At 42.1% G+C, this 23,647-nt stretch overlaps 1 protein-coding gene across 3 annotated transcripts in view; it reads right to left on the bottom strand.

The window, feature by feature from the left end:
* Nucleotides 1-23,647, bottom strand: part of ncapg2 (non-SMC condensin II complex, subunit G2) — a 117,635-nt gene that overhangs the window by 90,911 nt on the left and 3,077 nt on the right. For 2 of the 3 annotated variants that reach the window (XM_043690697.1, XM_043690695.1), the window contains exons 2-6: nucleotides 17,455-17,567; nucleotides 12,926-13,111; nucleotides 7,736-7,850; nucleotides 6,555-6,712; nucleotides 4,769-4,903 (exon numbers count right to left, since the gene is read on the bottom strand). In XM_043690697.1, coding sequence (XP_043546632.1) covers nucleotides 4,769-4,903; nucleotides 6,555-6,712; nucleotides 7,736-7,850; nucleotides 12,926-13,111; nucleotides 17,455-17,532 — 672 coding nt within the window. In that variant the 5' untranslated portion in view covers nucleotides 17,533-17,567. The remainder of the gene's footprint in view (nucleotides 1-4,768; nucleotides 4,904-6,554; nucleotides 6,713-7,735; nucleotides 7,851-12,925; nucleotides 13,112-17,454; nucleotides 17,568-23,647) is intronic. The other variant, XM_043690696.1, reaches the window with a different exon arrangement.

Below are 23,647 nucleotides of genomic sequence, written 5' to 3'. Positions count from 1 at the left end.
CACTTTGGAATGTGCCATTTTGCAAAACTGGGTCAAGAACAAAATGTTACAGTGGACAACCAGCAAAGTTCACGAACATCAATGAGTGCTTTTCACTGTTGAATGGTCCTCCAGACACTGCTGACCCTTACCTCGTGTGTTCTCAGAACAGCACATGCAGAACAGTGTCAATAGAGCTGCTACGGCTGAATCCCTTCAAAAACCACTGCACCTCTCTCCAAATTTTGTATCCATAGGTGGACAACAGTCTCTTTCCCAACTTCAAGATAAACACACAAATATGGGGTGAGATTCCAAGCATGAAGAAAGGATTGACAGGAAGGGCCTTCCTTACCATCAGGCAAGTATTCCTTGACGCTAGCTTGAAAGTTCTTATGACTATGCAATCTATGAAATGATTTTGCTCAGGGAACTATCCAAAGGAATCTTCCATCTACTTTTCCTGAAGGACCTCAAGGTTGTCATGTGTAGAACACTATTTGATGGACTGGCAGTCAAACATGCCCTCCTGCAAATATTTTCCATATGTTTTAGGTAGTATTCCATAGTACAAAAGCTTGAAGTGTTTTACAAAAATGTGGCCAGACCCACCCTTCATTACATCGGAAACAGACAGCACCTCAGCACAGAAATTACCCTTATGGTCGCATGCCAAGTATTCATGTACAGCTTGATATAGCCACAGAGGTAGCCGTTAGAATGAGGACAGTATCGAAATCTTTTAGCTAAAGGTTTGTCAATCATGGCCTTGTAACTACAGTTACTTTCAATTCCTACATGGAGCAAAGGATGGTACAGATAATCGCCACAACTTAGCTGAGTAACGGATCAGACCTGCATCATGTACTGCAACACAAAGAATGCCTTGTATTTGACAACTAGGTTCTTACACAAAATTGAGGGGGAACATGGTTCTCAGATGCCAAATTTGTTTTGTTTTAAAATTGCAACTTCTCCTTCTGGTTCCTAGTGCATGCCCCAATTTCTATGAACCACATGCACTGCAAATATCCCTCCTGCCCCAAGCCCCACACATATCACCTTCTCATACAATCACAGAAGGAGTAAAGTTTGCCCTTTTATCTCTTCCACCTTCACTCTCCAAAATGCCCAATACAACTTTGAGGTGAGGCAACAATTTGCTTGTACTTCTTTCAATCCATACTTATTTTGCTATTTACAATGCAGTTTCGTCTACATTGGAAAGAACAAAGACTGACTGACTGCTTTGTGGAACACTTCTGGTCTATCAACCAGTAAGAATAATGCTAGCCTTCCAGTTGCTTGCCATTTCAATATACCATCGTGATCTCATGATAACATTTCCATCCCAGACTTGCTGCAATATTATAGCAAAGCTCAACACAAGCTGAAGGAATAGCAGCTCACTTTCTGCTGAGACAATTTACAACCTTCAGGACTGAACACGGAGTTCAATAGACAATAGGTGCAGGAGTAGGCCATTCTGTCCTTCGAGCCTGCACCACCATTCATTATGATCATGGCTGATCATCCTCAATCAGTATCCTGTTCCTGCCTTATCTCCTATAACCTTTGATTCCACTTTCCTTGAGAGATCTATCCAACTCTTTCTTAAATGAATCCAGAGACTTGGCCTCCACTGCCCTCTGGGGCAGAGCATTCCACATACCCACCACTCTCTGGGTGAAGACGTTTCTCTCATCTCTGTCCTAAATGGCCTACCCCTTATTTTTAAGCGGTGTCCTCTGGTTCAGCACTCACCCATCAGCGGAAACATGTTTTCTGCCTCCAGAGCGTCCGATCCTTTAATAATCTTATACGTCTCAATTAGATCCCCTCTCAGTCTTCTAAACTCAAGGGTATACAAACCCAGTCACTCCAATCTTTCAACATAAGATAGTGCCGCCATTCCAGGAATTGACCTCGTGAACCTATGCTGCACTCCCTCAATAGCCAGAATGTCTTACCTCAAATTTGGAGACCAGAACTGCACACAATATTCCAGGTGCGGTCTCACCAGGGCCCTATACAGCTGCAGAAAAACCTCTTTGCTTCTATACTCAATCCCTCGTTATGAAGGCCAGCATGCTATTAGCCATCTTCACTACCTGCTGTACTTGCATGCTTGCCTTCATTGACTGGTGTACAAGAACACCCAGACCTCTGTTCTGCCCCTTTACCTAACTTGACTCCATTTAGGTAGTAGTCTGCCTTCCTGTTCCTGCCACCAAAGTGGATAACCATACATTTATCCACATTAAACTGCATCTGCCATGCATTGGTCCACTCACCTAACCTGTCCAGGTCACCCTGTAATCTCCCAACATCCTCCTCACATTTCACCCTGCCACCCAGCTTTATATCATCAGCAAATTTGTTAATGTTACTATTAATACCATCTTCTATATCATTAATATATATTGTAAAAAGCTGCGGTCCCAGCACTGATCTCTGCGGTACCCCACTGGTCACCGCCTGCCATTCCGAAAGGGAGCAGTTTATCACTTCTGTTTCCTGTCTGCCAACTAATTTTCAATCCAAGTCAGTACTTTGCCCCCAATACAATGCACCCTAATTTTGCTCACTAACCTCCTATGTGGGACTTTATCAAAAGTTTTCTGAAAGTCTAGGTACACTACATCCACTGGATCTCCCTTCTCCATCTTCAGAGTTACATCCTCAAAAAATTCCAGAAGATTAGTCAAGCATGATTTCCCCTTCATAAATCCATGCTGACTCTGACCTATCCAGTTACTGCTATCCAGATGTGTCATAATTCCATCCTTTATAATTCACTCCAGCATTAGACCATCAGGCCCCGGGGATTTATCAGCCTTCAGACCTAACAGTCTCTCCAACACCAATTCCTGGCAACTATAAATCTGCTTCAGTTCAGATCCTTCAGCCACTGTCACCTCTGGGAGATTGCTTGTGTCTTCCCCAGTGAACACAGATCTGAAGCACCAATTCAATTCTTCTGCCATTTCTTTGTTCCCCGTAAAATATTCCCCTGTTTCTGTCTTCAAGGGCCCAATTTTAGTCTTAACCATTTTTTTCCCTTTCACATACCTAAAAAAGCTTTTACTGTCCTCCTTTATATTTTTGATCTTCAACACCTTCAGAGCATGAACATTGTCCTCCATTTAGTTTTCACCCCCTTTTCCTCTTCCAATATCTTGATGGCACGTGTTTGCTCTCAGGAGAGTTGACCTATATTATACTATTCACACCCATCTTGCCCCTGAACCTCTTTTGCTACTATTAGCATTCCTTTTTGTCTTTTGTTCTGGGTACCTTCATTATCTTTTCCACTTTCTCCCCCTTTGTCAATAACATAAAAGCCATCCTTTTCCAGTCTCTTTAATTCTGAAGAGCAGTCATTGGATTTGAAACATTAACTCTCTTTCTCACTCCACAGATAAAACAAGACCCATTAAATTTCTTCAACATTTTCTGTTTTTATTTCAGATCTTCAGCACTTTTATTGTTGCAGGCAATAACAATTGCATCCAAATAAAAGTGTCTTAAAATGCGAAGTCAATGACATGTCATCCTTTGAGCCATTAACAAAGGCAAGACCAATACTCTGTATGGCTCACAAACAATTTAAAATAGTTTGTTTCCCTGATTTACTTCAAACCCATACACAATTTTGCAGAAGAATAAATTCTATGCAGAACCTTTAAGAATTAAAACAGCTTTTATTGCGAGATGAAAATTAGATGATCAGTGTAATGGGTCTCAGATGACTAAACCATAAAGTTAAAATGGGGCAGAATTTATGATTAGAATGCACAACATACACATTGGACAATAGCAATCATAAACTGAGACTGATCAATAACAAATACCCATCAGTAGCACTCCTGGTAGAGACAAAATACTATGGAATATATGCACGTTCATTCTTTAATTAGTTGGGGTATGGCTGCCACTCTGTGGAGGCTTAGGAGAGAGTTGGAGAGTGGAGAAGAGGTTTACAAGGATATTGCCTGTATTGGAGTGCATTAGCTATAAGGAGAGGTTGGACAAACTTGGACTGTTTTGTTCAAGTGTCAAAGGCTGACAGGCAACCTGATGGAAGTACATAAAATTAATCAGAAGCATGGAAAGGATGAAGAGGTGGAATCTTTTTAGACACTCACACAAACAGGCAGAGAATAGAAGGATATGTGCAGGCTGATGGAATTAGTTGAGAATGGCACGCTGGTCAGTACAGACCTGGTAGACCAAAGGGCCTTTCCTGTGCTGTGCTATTCTATGTTCCACAGTCTGCATGCCAATGCACAAATACAGAATATAAATAAAGAACAACCAACTATACTCACATAACATCCATTGGGTTTTGTGGCAGTGTCCCTTGTTCAGGGCCAGAAGGGGCATGCTCAAGTCTCACATTCCACTAAGGTGTGTCACAACATGTCCCAACAGATTGATTAAAATACTTTTTGTGAAAATATAACACCAGATTTTAAGTGGAACATAAAGCAGATTATAGAAATGTAAAGTACAAAACAAAAAATGCTGAAAATGTTTGTCTCCTAAGTTACGGTTTGACCGTGTAAATAGAACCAGCATTTTCTTTACATAGAATGTTCAGTCAATTATTTAGAACACTGATTGAAATGTAAATTTCTGTTCTAATACTAAATAGAACCAAGGTATTTGCAAACTCTTACTATTTCCAGATAATTATGCCAGAAGTGCATTGTGTTTTGAAACATTTTGCTTTAAAATATCTGCATTTAAAACACGTAAAACACATGATGTTATTTTCTTCACTCACCTCTTCCTTTTTTACGTGGGCAACACTCATGAAACATTGAAGCAAAGTATTTTTCACCTCATTGCTGTCTTCAGACTTGAATTCAAAATTTTGCAAAGCTTGATGAAAGTGCCACAGTCGAATTATATCAGCACCCTATGCACAATGATGTGGAAAGGAGAGTAACGTTTATTGGACCAACGTGCAAGAGTTACAGCATCAGAGGATTACACCTCGAGCCATTTCAATAGAATAAACCAATGAAAATTCAAGAGAAAATAAAGATACCATAACAATATAGGTGATAATTAACTAACTGAGCGCATAATGGCAATTAGTGTGTCACGAATTACTTGGAATAAGGCACAGTCACAAGATCACAAGCTTCTCATTTTATGCAGGAATACACTTTCATCTATTAGAGTCATAGTCAGAGTTGTACAGCATGGAAACAAATCATTTGGTCCAAGTCGTCCATGCTGACAAGATTATCTAAATTAATCTAGATCCATTTGTGAGCATTTGGCACATATCCTTCTAATACATAGTAGCACTTTAAATGCTATAATTGTACCAGCCTCCACCACTTCTCTTTCTATGCACATACCACTCTCTGCGTGAAAGTTGCTCCTTGGGTCCCTTTCAAATCTTTCCTCTCTCATCTTAAATCTATGCCCCCTCATTTTGGACTCCCCTATCCAACCAAGTTCAATGTTATCTTCGTGGAAGAGAAGCAATTTGGCTAGTGACAATCAGAAGAGAAAATGGCATAAAGGTTTGTCTTCACTATCCATCATTATTACTTTTAAAACACAAAGTGCCTTTTATAAGTTTCTTGTTTCCTTGCAAGCTTGATTCTGCTTTTGTTCTGCTTTGACTGGATTTTGGGCCAGCACTTATAGCCCATTTGTAGCTGTCCTCAAGGGGATGATGAGGTGCCTTCTTGAAATGCTGCAGTCAATTTGATTTAAGTCATCCCACAGTGCTGTTAGTGAAGGGAGTCCCAGGAGTTTGACTTAGTGACACTAAGGAATGGCAATATATTGCCAAGTCAGCTGGTGAATAGCTTGGAGGAGAACACAAGGGTCCCAAGGGTCAGCAGCTTGGTCAGTTCCTCTCATGTATCTTGTGGATGGTACACACTGCTGCTGCTCAGTCAGTGATGCATGCAGTGAACGTTTGTGGATGAGGTGCTAAGCAAGCAGCTGCTCTGTCCTGGATAATATCAAGCTTCGAGTTCTTTAAGCTGCACTCATACAGTCAAGTAGGGAGCCTTCCATCACATCTTGACTTATGCCTTCTAAATGGTGGATAGACTTTGAGTAGTCAGGAGGAGTTACTCACTACAGGATCTTTTCGTCACCACTGTATTTGTATGGCTTATCCTATCTCTGGACAATTGTTACTCCCAGGATGTTTTGACAGCTGGAATTCAATAGTTATGCTTTTAACATCATGGAGCAGTTCAATGCTCTCTTACTGGAGATGATCACTACCTTGCATTAGTGTGGTGCAAATGTTACTTACACTTTTCAGAAAATAACCAAAAACTGGATGTACACAACTGAAAATTACTGCAACAAATTCAGAAATAAACATGCAAGAGGCAAGGGCAGGAAGCAAATATGAGGAGGAAGGCAAGATTGAGAGGAAAATAAAGTCAGACATTGATAAAGTCAACCAGAAACAGGCTAACAGATGTGCAATTACTTTCTATCTTTTTGACTATGAACAGTGGCACATATAAATCAACTTGCATAAAATAATCTGTACAATTAATGTTTTGATCAATAAAAAATGATATTACCAAATATTTTGACAATAAGCTTTTCTCCAGCAGCATTATAAAGGCAGTTTTTCCCAATTCTTCTTTTCCTTCTAATCCTTTGTCCCACCAAGCCACAAACAAATGTTGGATTGTAATCTTCAAAGCTCCATAAAACTTAGGCAACGCTGGCAAAATACCTGTGAAAAATTAAAAGAAATAAAATGTTTCAAATCTATTAAAGGAAGAATGGGTCTAGGGATCCTTTGATAGATTCAGAAAGGTAGAAACCAATAATCATTGATGCTATTATTAATTCTATTCCGCTTTATGAGTCCTTTCCGCAAGTTTTGTTACAATATCCCATTTGAAATTATTGATTTAATAATTTTTCATTAATTGCATGGTATCCTTTCTTGGTCATGTTATTACACATTACAGTTTAAATCCACAAGACCGAGATAAAAATAAGCTGCATTTAACCTAGTTTTTCGACAGCATGAACAAACATCAGTAATAATTGCAGACAACAAACTTGTTTTCCCTGGTAACCTTCAGCCTTGTGAAACCATGGTTTATAAGTTGGTAGTTAACTCTACACTGAAACATCACTGGTATGGCTCAGGAGTCCCAGTGGCTGATTCTATTATAGGTGTTGCCAATTGAATGCAGTTAAGTTGAGAAGGTAGAGACTTTGTTGGTCTCAGTTCTCTCAGCACGCCCCTCAACTAGCTGAGCATTAATTTTTCTTCATCTCTTTCAATGTCCCTCCCAACAGTCAGCAACCAAGGTCGCAGCTATCAGTGCCGTACCCAATAGTCAACATAGAGTCATAGAGGAACATCTGTTACTGTAATTTCCCCACATGCTACACTATTACAATTTATCATTGTCAATTTGCACAACCTGTTGAAAGATCAAAATCCTCTCAGAAAGAAACCCCAACATCTAATCTCATTAATGTTTGCATAACATACACATTCCCTCATTTTTCCTAAACTTTTTTACCCAAAATAACAAATGAATAGACTAAACCTAATCTGATATTCTGTTACTTACCTTGGCGAGAAAATAAAACTGAGCACAAATTAGATGACGTTTACCCAGTTTTATGTAAGAAATTCAATATTTTTCAAGACAACTGTGATGGACTGTACATGAGTTACTGTACACATTTTATGTTGTCATTGAACAATGGTGACATTAAGGTACAGAGCACTTACCATTCAAAATAACAGCAATTTCCAGCAAGTCACTGTAAACATCATCCTTATCAATTACATGTACGGAGGCCACAACCACCTCAGTTACACCACCAATCACAGACAGAGTTTTCTGCTGAAAAGAACAGGACAGGTCTCACTTTCCTTTTCACAAAGCAACGATGAAATACAATTTTCACTTCAGTAGTATTTAATACAATTATACATCCCCATATTTCCAAAGAATAAAAGTCTTAAAAAAAAACAAAATAAAATACACACCAAAGCAAGTTCCAGTCCAGTCCATTCAGTTCCAGTCTTAACCCATGAAGTTTAAATGAGGTGATGACCTCTTGGGATTACCACTAGAATATCAATTCTGAATAATGCTCTGGGAACCCAGAGTTTGAATGCTGCTATGGCATTGGTGGAAGTTCAATTCAAAATCTGGAATTAAGCTGCAGGGACATAGTTACGCCAGAGAGCAGAGGTAGCAAGGCGAGACTCTCAGATGGTGTGTTGCCTCACGGGTGCCAGGGTCCGAGACGTCTCAGACAGTGTCTTCAGAATCCTTAAGGGGAAGGGTATGCAGCCAAAGGTCGTGGTGCACATTGGCACCAACGACATAGGTAGGAAGAGGGGTGGGGAGGTCATTCAGGAGCTCAGGGAGTTAGGCTGGAAGCTAAAAGCTAGGACGGACAGAGTCGTCATCTCTGGGTTGTTGCCGGTGCCACGTGACAGTGAGGCAAGGAATAGGGAGAGAGTGCAGTTGAACACGTGGCTGCAAGGATGGTGTAGGAGGGAGGATTGTTTCTGATTTCTGAATGATTCGAATCACGTCCAGTGCACGTGGGAATTGTACAAAAAGAAATGTGTGCACTTTAACTGGAGGGGTGCCAACATCCTGAAAGGAAGGTATGTTCGTGCAGATTTAAGCTAATGATACAGGAGGCTGGGAAGCAAAGCAGCAGATCAGAAACTGAGCAGAAAGTAAAGGTTTATCGTATAAACAGGCAGAGCCAGTTAAATGACCATGCTGAGGGAAGGAATCATAACAATTCTAAAAGTCTGAAAGTGGTCTCATCATTAAACTGTAAACTTTCCTATTTCTAAATGTGTTTCGTTTTAACGTATTTCAAGATTTATAATCCCTCCAGAAAAGGGTGATGTTGATGCAGAGGTTTGTTTTGTGATCCAGGTTCTCCGTTCCTCGTGCTTCAGTTTCGCAGTCTGTTCATTGAAATAATACACTGCTTTCCCATTCAACTCGCCAAAGTGCTCAAACACAGATACATTTTCCCAACTATGATCCAAAGACCAATATTTCGAAATATCAAAGAACAAAGAAAATTTACAGCTCAGGAACAGGCCCTTCGGCCCTCCAAACCTGAGCCAATCCAAATGTACTGTCTAAACTTGTTGCCCAATTCCTAAGTATCTGCATCACTCTGCTCCCCACGCATCATAAAATAATCTACTGTGCCTGCCTCTGCCACCTCTGCTGGCAACGTGTTCCAGACACCCACCATCCACCACCCAATGAAGCAATTGCCATGTGTATCCCCCTTAAACTTTTCAACTCTCACCTTGAAAGCGTGACCTCTCGTCATTGAATCCTTCACCCTGGGTAAAAGATTATCTCCATCTATCCTGTCGATATCCTTCATGATTTTGTAAACCTCAATCAGGACCCCTTCAATCTCCTTTCTTCTACTGAAAACAAACCTAACTTACTCAACCTCTCTTCACAGCTAACACCTTCCATATCGGGCAACATCCATTTAACCCTTCTCTGCAACCTCTCCGGTGGCTATTCCTCTATCAAAATTATTATCAAAGAGCCCAATTACAAGTGAAGTTCTGCAGGAATCAGTTTTGGGTCCTCTGCTGTTTGTAATTTTTATTAATGACTTGGAAGAGGGAGTCGAAGGGTGGGTCAGTAAATTTGCAGACGATACGAAGATTGGTGGAGTTGTGGATAGTGAGGAGGGCTGCTGTTGGCTGCAAAGGGGCTTAGATATGATGCAGAGCTGGGCTGAGGAATGGCAGATGGAGTTCAACCCTGTCAAGTGTGAGATTGTCCATTTTGGAAGGACAAATAAGAATGCGGAATACAGGGTTAACGGTAGGTTCAGGGGAATAAATAGAGTAGACAGTCAGAGACTTTTTCCCCGGGTTCAACAGAATGTTACAAGGGGACATAAATTTAAGGTGAAGGGTGGAAGGTATAGGGGGGATGTTAGGGGTAGGTTCTTTACCCAGAGAGTGGTGGGGGCATGGAATGCACTGCCTGTGGGAGTGGCAGAGTCAGAATCATTGGTGACCTTTAAGCGGCAATTGGATAGGTACATGGGTCGGTGCATAAGCTAGGACAAATGTTCAGCACAACATTGTGGGCTGAAGGGCCTGTTCTGTGCTGTATTGTTCTATGTTCTAAAAGTCTAATGATGACCATGAAATTGTTATTGTTTGTCAGAAAAACCTATCTGGCTCATTAATCCATTTACAAAAGGAAACAGATGCCCTGACCTGGTCTTGCTTACATGCGAATCCAGACATACACTCATGTGTTGATTCTTAACTGTTCGCAGAGAAAGAGATTCTGGCCTGGCTAGCGTTGCACACATCCCATGAATGAATTAAAAAACATTGACACTTTTTTGAACCCTTTCAAGTTTCACAATATCCTTCCAATAGGAAGGAGACCAGAATTGCATGCAATATTCCAAAAGTGGCCTAACCAACAACCTGTACAGTTGCAACATGACCTCCCAACTCCAATACTCAATGCTCTGACCAATAAAGGAAAGCATACCAAATGCCTCCCTGTGACTCTACTTTCAAGGAGCTATGAACCTGCATTCCAAGGTCTCTTTGTTCGGCAACACTCCCTAGGACCTTACCATTAAGTGTACAAGTCCCGCTCTGATTGACTTTCCCAAAATGCAATACCTCACATTTATCTAAATTAAACTCCATCTCCCAATCCTCAGCCCATTGACCTATCTGATCAAGATTACTTTGTAATCTGAGGTAACCTTCTTCACTGTCCACTACACCTCTAATTTTGGTGTCATCTGCAAACTTACTAACTATACCTCCTATTTTCACATCCAAATTATTTATATAAATGGCGAAAAGTAGTGGACTCAGCATCAATCCTTGTGATACATCACTGGTCACAGGTCTCCAATCTGAAAAGCAACCCTCCACCACCAGCCTCTGTCTTCTATGTTTGAGCCAGTTCTGTCTTCAAATGGCTAGTTCTCCCTGTATTCCATGAGTTCTAACCTTGCTAACCAGTCTCCCATGGGAACCTTGTCGAATGCCTTACTGAAGTCCATATAGGTCACTCCACTGCTCTGCCCTCATCAATCCTTTTTCTTACTTCTTCAAAAAAAACTCAATCAAGTTAGTGAGACATTACTTCTCAAGCACAAAGCCATGCTGACTTTCCCTAATCAGTCCTTGCCTTTCCAATTACACACAGATCCTGTCCCTCAGCATTCCTACCAACAACATGCCCACCGCCGATGTCAGGCTCACCAGTCTATAGTTCCTTGGCTATTTCTTACTACTTTTCTTAAATATGGGCACCACGTTTGCCAACCTCCAGTCTTCCGGCACCTCACGTGTGATTATCGACGATGCAAATATCTCAGCGAATGGGCCAGCAATCACTGCCCTAGCTTCCCACAGAGTTCTAGGGTATACCTGATCAGATCTGGAGACTTTTGTTTAATGACATCCAGCACTTCCTCCTATGTAATATGGGCATTTTTCAAGATGTCACCATCTATTTCCCCCCCCACATTCTATACCTCCCATGTCCTTCGCCACAGTAAACACGGATGCAAAAAATGTCTTTAGTATCTTCCCCATCTCCTGCGGCTCCACTGCTGATCTTTGAGGGGCCCTATTATCTCCCTGATTACTCTTTTGTCCTTAATGCATTTATAAAAACACTTTGGATTCTCCTTCACCCTATTTGCCAAAGCTATCTCATGTCTCCTTTTTGCCTTCCTTATGTCCCTCTTAAGCATATTCCTACTGCCTTTATACTCTAAGGATTTACTTGATCTCTCCTGTCTATACTGGTCATATACTTCCTGGTTTTTCTTAACCAAAACCTCAATTACTCTAGTCATCCAGCATTCCCTACACCTTCCAGACTTTCCTTTCACCCTAATAGGAATATACTGTCTCTGGACTCTCGTTATCTCATTTTTGAAGGCTTCCTATCTACCCCTAATTAGCATTTGAAAGATCTTCCCTAATACTGTCAAAATTAGCCTTCCTCCAATTTAGAACTTCAACCTTTAGATCTGGTCTATTCTTTTCCAGCACTTTTTGAAAGCTAATAGAATTATGGTCACTGGCCCCAAAGTGCTCCCCCACTGACACCTCAGTCACCTGTCCTGACTTGTTTCCCAAGAGTACATCAAGTTTTGCACCTTCTCTAGTAGGTACATCCATGTACTGAGTCAGAAGATTTTGTTGTCCATAATTAACAAATGTGTCTCCATTTAACCCTTAACACTGTTTGGAAAGTTAAAATCCCTTACCATTACCACCTTATAAACTCCTTCCAAATTTGTTTTTCAATTTCCTGCTGATTTAGGGGGTCTATAATACAATCCCAACAAGGTAATCAATCCTTTCTTACTTCTCAGTTCAACCCAAATAACTTTCCTAGATGTATTCCCAGGAATATCGTGGGCGGCACGGTGGCACAGTGGTTAGCACTGCTACCTCACAGCGCCAGAGACCCAGATTCATTTCCCGCCTCAGGCGACTGACTGTGTGGAGTTTGCACATTCTCCCCGGTCTGCGTGGGTTTCCTCCAGACACTCCGGTTTCCTCCCCAGTCCACAAAATGTGCAGGTTAGGTGAATTGTCCATGCTAAATTGTCCGTAGTGTTAGGTGCAGGGGTAAATGTAGGCGAATGGGTCTGGGTGGGTATGCTTCGGCGGGTCGGTGTGGACTTGTTGGGCCAAAGGGCCTGTTTCCACACTAAGTAATCTAACCTAATCTAATATCCTCCCTAAAATCGGACGAGTTTCAGAGAGAAACTTCTGGCAAATCACAGCAATGTTTCATAATTAAGCTGAAATAAAGTTTTTTTTCATTCTACATAACTAAAGATTATGTAAACACTTACATAAAATTTCCTAATATAAATGCAAACAGTATTGCACATATCTCCTTACCATATTCAAAGCACCCTCCACCTCCATTTCATCATCACTGTCTTCATGCTGGGCCCAATTCTCCACTGGGTTGTCTAATAGAACATCAGTTAGAAGTTTCTTCAGATGCTCCCATAATGCTTCTCTTTGCTTCCGTGGGAACTCCTGCAACACTTCAGTCAAATCAAATGGATCCGAAGTATTTTTCTAAAGACAGAAAAATTAAACTAAAAATCAAATATTTCTCTTCGATCTACCAATTCACCTGAAATCACATGATCATGAGTAAGATTCAGAAAACAAAGTATGAAGCCCACACAAGTTAAAGTTAGTTTGAGGAGAAAGTGAGGTCTGCAGATGCTGGAGATCAGAGCTGGAAATGTGTTGCTGGAAAAGCGCAGCAGGTCAGGCAGCATCCAGGGAACAGGAGAATCGACGTTTCGGGCATAAGCCCTTCTTCAGGAATGAGGAAAGTTTGTCCAGCAGGCCAAGATAAAAGGTAGGGAGGAGGGACTTGGGGGAGGGGCGTCGGAAATGAGATAGGTGGAAAGAGGTCAAGGTGAGGGTGAAAGGTCAGACTGGGGTGGGGGCGGAGAGGGCGGGAAGAAGATTGCACCAGAGGTGCTCTCTGAATCGCTCCGCAAGTAGGCGGCCTGTCTCCCCAATATAGAGGAGGCCACACCGGCTGCAGCGGATGCAGTAGATGATGTGGGTGGAGGTGCAGGTGAATCTGTGGCGGATATGGAAGTTTCCTTTGGGGCCTTGGAGGGAAGTGAGGGGGGAGGTGTGGGCGCAAGTGTTGCACCTCCTGCGGTTGCAAGGGAAGGTGCCGGGAGTGGTGGTTGGGTCGGTGGGGGGTGTGGATCTGACAAGGGAGTCGCGGAGGGAGTGGTCTCTACGGAAAGCTGATAGGGGTGGGGAGGGAAATATATCCTTGGTGCTGGGGTCTGTTTGGAGGTGGCGGAAGTGATGGCGGATGATGCGCTGTACATGGAGATTGGTGGGGTGGTAGGTGAGGACCAGTGGGGTTCTGTCCTGTTGGCGGTTGGAGGGGCGGGGTTCAAGGGCGGAGGATCGGGAAGTGGAAGAGATGCGGTGGAGGGCATCGTCGACCACGTCGGGGGGGAAATTGCGGTCCTTGAAGAAGGAGGCCATCTGTGTTGTACGTATTTTGAACTGGTCCTCCTGGGAGCAGATGCGGCGGAGTCGAAGGAATTGGGGGAATGGGATGGCGTTTTTACAGGGGGCGGATGGGAGGAGGTGTAGTCCAGGTAGCTGTGTGAGTCGGTTGGTTTGTAGTAGATGTCCGTGTTGATTCGGTCGCCTGAGGTAGAAATAGATAGGTCGAGGAAGGGGAGGGAGGAATCTGGGACTGTCCAGGTGAATTTGAGGTCGGGGTGGAAGGTGTTGGTGAAGTGGATGAACTGTTCAACCTCCTCGTGGGAGCACGAGGTGGCGCCAATACAGTCATCGATGTAGCGGAGGAAAAGGTGGGGGGTGGGGCCAGTGTAGTTGCGGAAGATGGATTGTTCCACATATCCTACGAAGAGGATTAGTTTGCCTGATAAAGTCGTAAATGTTCTCAGGGTAGATAAATCCAAATTACATAAATCCAGCTATTGAATGAGTAAATTTGCCATAAAACGCTGACTTCACTCAAAGCTTTAATCTCTAGATATTTCATTTTAGAGCTGGATTAACTTCTTTCCTTTCTCAGTACCAAGTGGTAGATTGCAGGAGTTCCTCAACATGGCAAGCAAAGCAATCTTCCATTCACAAATACAGTGTGAGCATAAAATCCAATTAAGCAATTCTGTCAGCTGGGATTGTAGAAATTTAGCAGTATGGGTCTGCCTTTCAAATCAAGTAAGAAAAGATATGATTTGATTTATTGTCATATATACTGAGATACATTGGAAAGTATGATTTTGCATGGTAACCAAACAAATTATACCTTACATGAGTGAGTAAGATTAATCGAACAGAATGCATAAGTGTTACAGCTGCAGAGAAAGATCAACTCTAATATATGAGGTCAGTTCAGAAATGTGATAAAAGTGGGGATTAAATCTGTTGTAAATCAAGCACTAGAAATAAGGAAGGCAATTAAATCCATCCTCTTTCATTCACTCAAACACCCAGCCAATCCTGGGATTCTATCTCCAACCGTTTACACACAGGTTCATTTCACATGTTTGGCACTGTGAAAGGAAAAAAAAATCATAATATTAGTCTGAAGTGTTCCTTTTATGAGCTTGAACCTATTGGAATTTTGTTCAAGATTTCTACCATAAGTCTACCTTTAAATGGATGCTTCTTAAGTTTTTCCTCATACCCCTGAAGTCAAATCAATTTGGCAAAACGTTTCCGAAGAGCTTCTGCTTTTTGAATCCTTCTGTGTCATGGTAGCAGAATTAAAGGTGTCGTCTGGCCCGCCAAAACAGTTACAACTAAGCCTACTGACTAAAAGATGGCAACAGTAAAAGTGTTTTTTTTTGCATTGGGAAAATAATTGCATTATCTAAATCATCCCTTAACTGGTACCATACTGAAAACGTGACTCATGAAATGTTGGTCATGACTGATTAGAAAGAATTTCTAAAGTACAACATAAACTTATCAAAATGGGAAGAGGCCACATGACAAAAAGTAATCATGCAGTGGAATGCATTGCCACAGAGAGTGGTGGAGTCAGATTAAATAATAAGTTTTAAAAGGAGATTGCGTAAAACATTTGAAGGACTATAGGGAAAAAGCAAGAGACAATTCATTCTACACTAGAGTGCTCTGATTTTATCTGAAGTTCCACAGAAATAAGGTTTTGTTCAAACTTATAACAACAAACATCAGAGAAGCAGTAATATAAAAAAGCTAAATACTTCAAATGATGAAAACCTGAAATTAAAATAAAAAGAAATTGCTAGAAAAAAATCTAGCAGCAGTTGTGGGCAGAGACAGAGTTAACAATTCAGAACCCAGATGAGGATCAGATAGATTGCAGTTTTTTCCGGTCTTGTGACATTTTCTATTCTTAAGTCCCATCAAATTTATGATCATAGAATCCCTACAGGGTGGAAACAGGCCCTTCAGCCCAACAAGGCCATACCAACCCTCAAGCATACCCCATCCAAACCCATTCCCCATCCTATTACTCTACATTTACTCCTGACTAATTCACCTAACCTACACATCCCTGAATACTATGGGTAACATAGCAAAGCTAATTTACCTAACCTGCATATATTTGGATTGTGGGAGAAAACCAGACCACTCAGAGGAAACCCACGGAGACACAGGGAGAACGTGCAAACTCCACACAGACAATCACCCGAGGCTGAAATCGAACAAGAGTCCCTGGCACTGTGAGGCAGCAGTGCTAACCACTAAGACACCCTGCTGCCCCTTATGACAGTTGTTGAAACAAACCACACCTATTGGAATTGAAACAGCTACAATCTTTAATGGCAAAAATTAATAAATATTTGAAGCAGAGCAAGATTAGGTAGGTGAGATGCATATGGCAAGTGGTGCAGATTTGGGTCTGAATCTTCTGATTCAGGTCAGAATCTCTAGTTGTTACCCCAGGAAAAGTTTGCCAACTTTTACCTTAAGAGAAAAGTTTTCCTGGTCAAACTTTCAGGCCAGGAACTTTCCCAGCCAATGCAGCACAATGCAGTTCAGCAATCCATACTGAGTGCAGCACAGTTGTTCAGCATTGAACCACAAGTATCACATAGTAGCTGCTGCATTGCATAGAGAAAAGGCCGAAAACCATCTTGATAGCGACTGAGAAGATACATGCGTAAGGAAAGTGCATGGTGTAAGGTTAATGGATGAAGAGATGGAGTAGGCCAGGTTGTGTGGGGCAATAGGGAGTGTCAGTGTTGACCTTGTCAAAAGTGGGTCAACTGTCCATGGAGGTCACACAATCCCAAGTTACAGTCCAACAGGTTTATTTGAAATCACAAGCTGAGTGCTGCTCCTTCATCAGATGCTCCTTCACTTGATGAAATAACAGCATTCTGAAAGCTTGTGTTTTCTGACTTTGTTGTATGACCTGTGACTTTGTCCACCCGAGTTCAACACCAGCACCTCCACATCATGACGATGGAGGGCTAGTGATGAGTGAGGTAATGAGTGAGGTATCAATTGTAGTTAGAGGCATTTGGATCAGATTTGAAATCCATCCATAATTTACTGGCTAATTATTGGGTAATGAATCAAAGGCCTCCAAAATCTCCAACACTAACTCGAAATAGGGGACATTTTTGGAAGGTTTCAGTCATCTGGTAAACACCCAATGGGCATTTGTACTATGCAGGCAAGTCTGATGAATCAGCTGCATCTGGACTTCTCTCTGTTAATAGTGTGGAACTCCAGTCAATGCTTCAGCAATGAGTATCTTCCTAATCGAAGAGCTGGGTCATGAATGATCTTTCGCCTTATGATTCTAATAACCATAGGTTACAACTTACAGTATTAATTATGCTTGTTTATTTAGTTATTCAAGTGTATTATTCAAAAAATTATTTCAAACATGCATTACTTACATGAAGCTGAATAAAATTCAGGAAGTCCTCCAAACATTCATTACACACAGACTGCAAAAAGAGGTCACGTTTCGACATTATGCACAATACACTTCAGCATCTAAAGAAATAGACTATGACAGAAAATAGATATTTATTACAAAAGAGCATAACATAGTACACATCTGCATAAATCATGAAAGATAAAATAACTGGTTGCAAGAGCAGTTAATAAAGCTTTTCTTTAATGTTTTAACTCGTGGAATGTGGACATTGCTGTCTGGCCAGCGTTCTTTATTGCCTGTCCTTAGTTGCCCGAGTGGTGGTGAGCTACCTTCTTGAACATGCTGTAGAGACACACATTGCCGTTCGGAAGGGAATTCAAGGCTTTTGACCCAGTGACAGCAAAGTAACAACAATATATTTCCAAGTTTGCATAACAAGTGGCTCAGAGAGGAACTTGCAGGGGATGGTGTTAGACCATAAGACATAGGAGTGGAAGCAAGGCCATTCAGCCCATCGGGTTCACTCTGCCATTTAATCATTGTTGATGGGCGTTTCAATTCCACTTACCTGCACTCTCCCTCCAGCCCTTAATTCCTTGCAAGATCAAGAATTTATCAATCTCTGCCTTGAAAACACCCAAGATCCCAGCCTCCACTACGCTCTGTGGCAATGAATTCCACAGGCCCACCACTCTCTGGCTGAAGAAATGTCTCTTCATTTCCATTCTAAATTGACCCCCTCTAGTTTTAATGCTATGCCCGTGGGTCCTAGTCTCCCCGCATGACGGAAACAACTTCCCAGCGTCCACCCTTGTGTTCCTATTTATCTGCTGTTTTTGTCCTTCTAGAGCAAAGTGTTTGTGGGTTTGGCAGATGCTAAGGACTTTGGTGAATTTCTGCTGCGCATCTTGTAAATCGTATTAGCAATGTGCACTGAATTTCAGTGATAGTGGGAGTGGATGCCTATGGATATGGTACCAGTCAAGTGTGCTGTTTTGCTCTGAATGGTGTCAAGCTAGAGTATTGTTGAAGCTACACCCATTCAGACAAGAAGGGAATATTCTTTCACACTCCTAACTTGCATCTTGCAGATGGTGGACAGGTTTTATGAATTACTCACCAAAGTATTCTTAGCCCATGACCTGTCAGGTTGGGAATTTCCTGCATTTTAGGCAAAGGCTTTACCTCGGCAGTTTTCCACATTGTCAGATAGATGCCATTGTCATAACTGTACTGAAGCAGCTTGGCAAGGCAAGTGGTAACTTCAGTACTATTGCCAGAATGTTGTCAGGGCCCACATAGTTTGCAGTATCCTGTGCCTCCAACGGTTTATTAATATGACATGGAGTGAATCAAATTGGCTGAAGACTGGTATCTATAATGCTGGGGACCACTGGAGGAGTTAGAGATATATCTTTCTTCTCTCAGAGGGTAGTTAATCTGTGGAATTTGTTACTGCAGAAGGCTGCCACAGCTATTCATTGAACACATTCAAGGCTGAGATAGACAGACTTAATCAGTAAAGTCAAAAATTATGGGGATAAGGCAGGAAAGCAGAGTTGAGGATTCAAATCAGCTATAATCTCATGGAATGGCAAAGCAGAGCAAAATACCAAGTAGCCTACTTCTGTTCTTATAACCTGAATGTAATAGACAAGCTCCTTGGTGTCTGTCAGTCAAATATTGCTTTCATGTTGAATGATGATACATTCACAATCAATCTCAAATTGAGCTGCTGCATCTACACAAGATGAAGTCCTTTGCGAAGTTCAAAGACTGAATATTTTTGGTGAAACAAACTTTGCAATTATGGGTAATCAGTTAACACTTGATGGAATCAAGGTTCTTTCCAGTACTTCATCAATTACTGGAAGGAATCGAAAAGTGTGGCGCTGGAAAAGCACAACAGGTCAGGCAGCATTCAAGGAGTAGGAAAGTCGACGTTTTGGGCATAAGCCCTTCGTCAGGAATGCAGAGGGGGAAGGCGGCTGAAAGATAAATAGAAGAGTGAGGGTGGGGCTGCAGGGAAGGTAGATGGAAAGCAATAGGTAGTTGCAGGTGGGAGGTAATTGTGATAGGTCAGTGGGCAGGAAGATGGACAGGTCAAGAAGGTTGCGCCAAGTTGGAGGATTGGATCTGGGCTGAGGCAGGGGAAGGAGAGATTTGAAAACTGATGGAGTCGATGTTGATGCAGTGTGGTTGTAGACTTCCAAGATGGAAGAGGAGTGTTCTTCCTCCAGTTGGCGGGTGGCTTTGATTTGGCGGTGGAGGCGGCAGGGCTTCATTTCCTTGGGAAAGTGGGAGAGAGAGTTAAAGTGGTTGGCTACAGGGCGATGGGGTTGTTTGATGCATGCGTCCCAGAGATGTTCCCTGAGCCACTCTGCGAGTTGGCATTATCTCCCTGATGTAGAGGAGACAACATCAAGAGCAATGGACACAGCAGATGAGATTGGTGGATGTGCAGGAAAACCTCTGCCAGATTTGAAATGATCCTTTAGGGCCTTGGATAGAGATAAGGATGCAGATTTTCACCTCTTGCGGTGATAAGGGAAGGCACTGGGTGTGGAGGGTGGGGAGGATGGACCTAACGATGGAGTCTCAAGGGGGAATGGTATCTGTAGAAGGCAGATAGAGGTGGAGTGGGAAATATATCTTTGCTAGTGGGGTCCGACTGAAGTTGGCGGAAATGGTGGAGGATAATGTGTTGTATACGAAAACCTGAGCCCAAACCACCCACCTCACCTCAGTCCCATCCCTAAAGGATCATTTCAAAATCGGCGGAGATTTTCATGCACTGCATCCGTTGCACTCAATGTGGTCTCCTCTACATCAGGGAGACAGAACAACTTACAGGGTAGTTCTGGGAACATCTCTGGGATGCACACACCAAACAAACCTATCACCTTGTGGCTAAATGCTTTAACTTCCCCTCCCATTTCTCCAAGGGCATGAAAGTCCTGGGCCTCTTGCACTGCCAAGTCAAACCTATCCGCAACCACGAGGAAGAACACCACATCATCTGCAGGACCCATCGTTAGGTCCATCCTCCCCACCAACCCACAGCATCAACATAGACTACTTCAGTTTCTAAAGATTCCCTCCCCCTCAGCTCATTCCAGATCCAACCCTAACTCGGCACCGCCCTCTCGACTTGTCCTACTCGCCCATCTTCCTTACCACCTATCCACTCCCCAGCGCAATTACCTCCCACCTGCAACCACTAATCACCTTCCCAGCTACCTTCCCTTTAAGCTCTACCCCCACACCCCTATTTATCTGTCAGACTCCTTCCTCCTCCACATTCCTGATGACGGACTTATGCCTGAAACATTGATTCTTGTGCTTCCCAGATGCTGCCTAACCTGCTGTGTTTTTCCAATGTCACACTTTGACTCTCCAGCATCTGCAGTCCTCCCTGTCTCCTAGTGACTGGAAGGAGACTAACAAGTGTTTTTTTAAGAATGTATTATGCAGAAAGTTTAAAGGTAAACCACTAGTGTGGATTTGGATTTCCAAAAGCTATTCAATAATATATTGCATAAAGATTACTGTACAACACAGAACTCATGGTGTTGGGATGGTTTACTAGTATGAATGCAGAACTGGTTACCTGATTGGAAACAGAGTCAGGGTAAAAGTTTCATTTTTTAACTTTTGCAAATTGTGGAATGCAACAGGGATCAGTACTGGGACTGCTTCAATTTTTTTCCCAACTGTATTGGATATTGTAAAGAACAGAAAGTTGTGAGGAGGATAGGATCTGAAAAGGGTTTATAGATAGGTTAAGTGGGAGAGCAACAATTTAGCAGATGGAACATAATGTAGATACATAAGGTTGCCACTTCAGCAGGAAGAATGAGAAAGCAGATTATTCAAAGTGGAGAGGCTGCTGAATTCCATGACATGGAAGAATCTTGCTGTTTTTGTACATGAATCACAAAGTCTTAACATTCAATTATACCAAGTGATTAGGAAAATAAATGGAATGTTGGCTTCTATGGCCTGTTTCCACACTGTAAGTAATCTAATCTAAAGTAATCTAATCTAATCTAATCTAATGAATCACAAAGTCTTAACATTCAATTATACCAAGTGATTAGGAAAATAAATGGAATGTTGGCTTCTATGGCAAGGGAAATGAAGTGAGGAAACATTGATCCAGCTGTACAATGTATTGAAAAGGATACATCATCGTACAGTATTCATCTCCTTAATGAGAGATACCTGCATTAGAAACAGTTCCAAGAGCAGATTCTCAGAATGAAAAGGGTGTTTTATAAAGAAAACATGGCCTCTAATCATTGGAGTTTGAAAGAATGAGAGATAACCTAGCTAAAAAACACAAGATCCTGACAGAACTTGACAGGACAGATGAAGGGATGCTGCCTTGCATGGGGGAATCTAGAACCACACAGCAGGCTTTAAAAACAAAAGTGCTTCCCTCAAGATAGAGATAGCTTGGAATTTCTTCACTTAAAAGGCTATTAAATCTTGGAATTGTCATACGAAAAGAGACGGTCGGTTTGTTGAGTATGTTCAAAGCAGAGTTAGACTGATTTGGTCAGAAATCAATGAATCAGGGATGATCCTAGAGAACTGGAAAATGGCTATTGTAACAAACCTGTTTAAGATGGGAGGCAGAAGACAGGAAGCTGTAGGCTGATGAGCTTGACCTCTGTCCTTAGTAAGGCTTGAGTCCATTATTAAGGATGAGATTGCAGAATATTTGGAAGTGCATTGTAAAATAATGCAAGGACAGCACTGCTTAATCAAGGGAAGGTCATGCCTGACAGATTTATTAGAATTCTTTGAGGAATTAACAAGCAAGTTAGACAAAGGAGAGCTAGTTATTGTGATCTAGTTGGACTTCCAGAAAGCCTTTGATAAGGTACCACACGGGAGGCTGTTAAATTACAGCCAATGGTGTTAGGGGCAGGATAAAGGATTTGAGAGTGTGGTGCTAGAAAAGTCCAGCAGATCAGGCAGCAACGGAGCAGTAGGAGAATCAACATTTCAGACATACGCCCTTCATCAAGAATGGATAAAGGATTGGCTAACTGGCAGAAGGTGGAATCTCATTGAAACTTACAGAATAGAGTGGATGCGGAGATGTTTCCACTGGCAGAAAAGCCTAGGACCGAAGGGCAGCGTGTAATGATGCTTATTCTTTAACAAGGTTGTTGTCCTTAGCATTTTTCCCCCCCAAGAGAGATCATAAAAGACACAGACTCCAAAAAGTCTCAGTTTGAAGGGTTTTAGAGCCAATTTGATTATAGTTAACAGACACTGCCTCAGACAAAAGGCTTTCAAGTTTTAAAAGAAACACTTGTACAATGAAAGGGGAGGGATCAGTTCTCCCAGCTCAGCTTTCCTCTGGTTTGGTTTGGTCTGGCTATTCATTGAAAGCAGTCAGGCAGTTTTGAAGCTGCTGGACCCAAACAAGCAGGTCCAGGCTGATCCTTCTTTCTCTCTATTTCTCCTGTAAGACCCTGTGTTTGATTTTACCTTTCGTGCCAAGGAGTGTTTATAGGGATTATTGCAAGTATTTGGAACAGAACCATTAAGTGGTGATAGTCTGTTAGGTTTTTGGATCAGTTACATTATTCAGTATTCTGTTCTCTATTTTTTGTGTTTTACTTACAAAATTACCAAATGAATTCTGTTTTGTTTAAAACTAAGTGCTTTGACCAGCTGCATCACTTCTGGAATACCGCATTACACCTGCTGAAAACAACTAGCAAAGTTTGGGTCTGGGCTATTTCCCTGAAATGTTTTCAGGGGATCTGGCCAGGTCCATAACAACAGCCTCAGAGTGAAGAGACAACACTTTAGAGTAGATTCGCTACAGTATGGAAATAGGCCCTTTGGCCCAATAAGTCCGCACCGACCCTCCTAAGAGTAACCCACTCCGACCCATTCCCCTACATTTACCCCTGGCTTCTGCTACTCTAACACTATGGGCAATTTATTATGGCCAATTCACCTGACCTGCACATCTTTGGATTGTAGGAGAAAACCAAGCACCCAGAGGAAATCCACGGAGACACGGAGAGAATTTCTCTGTCTCTGTGGAGTTTGCACAGTCACCCGGAGGCAGGAATCAAACCCGGGTCCCTGTCGCTGTGAGGCAGCAGTGCTAACCACTGAGCCACTCTGCCACCCCAAACAGAAAACTGAGATGAAGAGGAACTTCAGCTAGAGAGTGGTTA

The sequence above is a fragment of the Chiloscyllium plagiosum genome, chromosome 5 (assembly GCF_004010195.1).
Source record: "Chiloscyllium plagiosum isolate BGI_BamShark_2017 chromosome 5, ASM401019v2, whole genome shotgun sequence".
Classification (NCBI taxonomy): domain Eukaryota; kingdom Metazoa; phylum Chordata; class Chondrichthyes; order Orectolobiformes; family Hemiscylliidae; genus Chiloscyllium; species Chiloscyllium plagiosum.
Note: the sequence above shows the minus strand (reverse complement) of the source record. Positions and strands in the feature narration are given on the sequence as shown.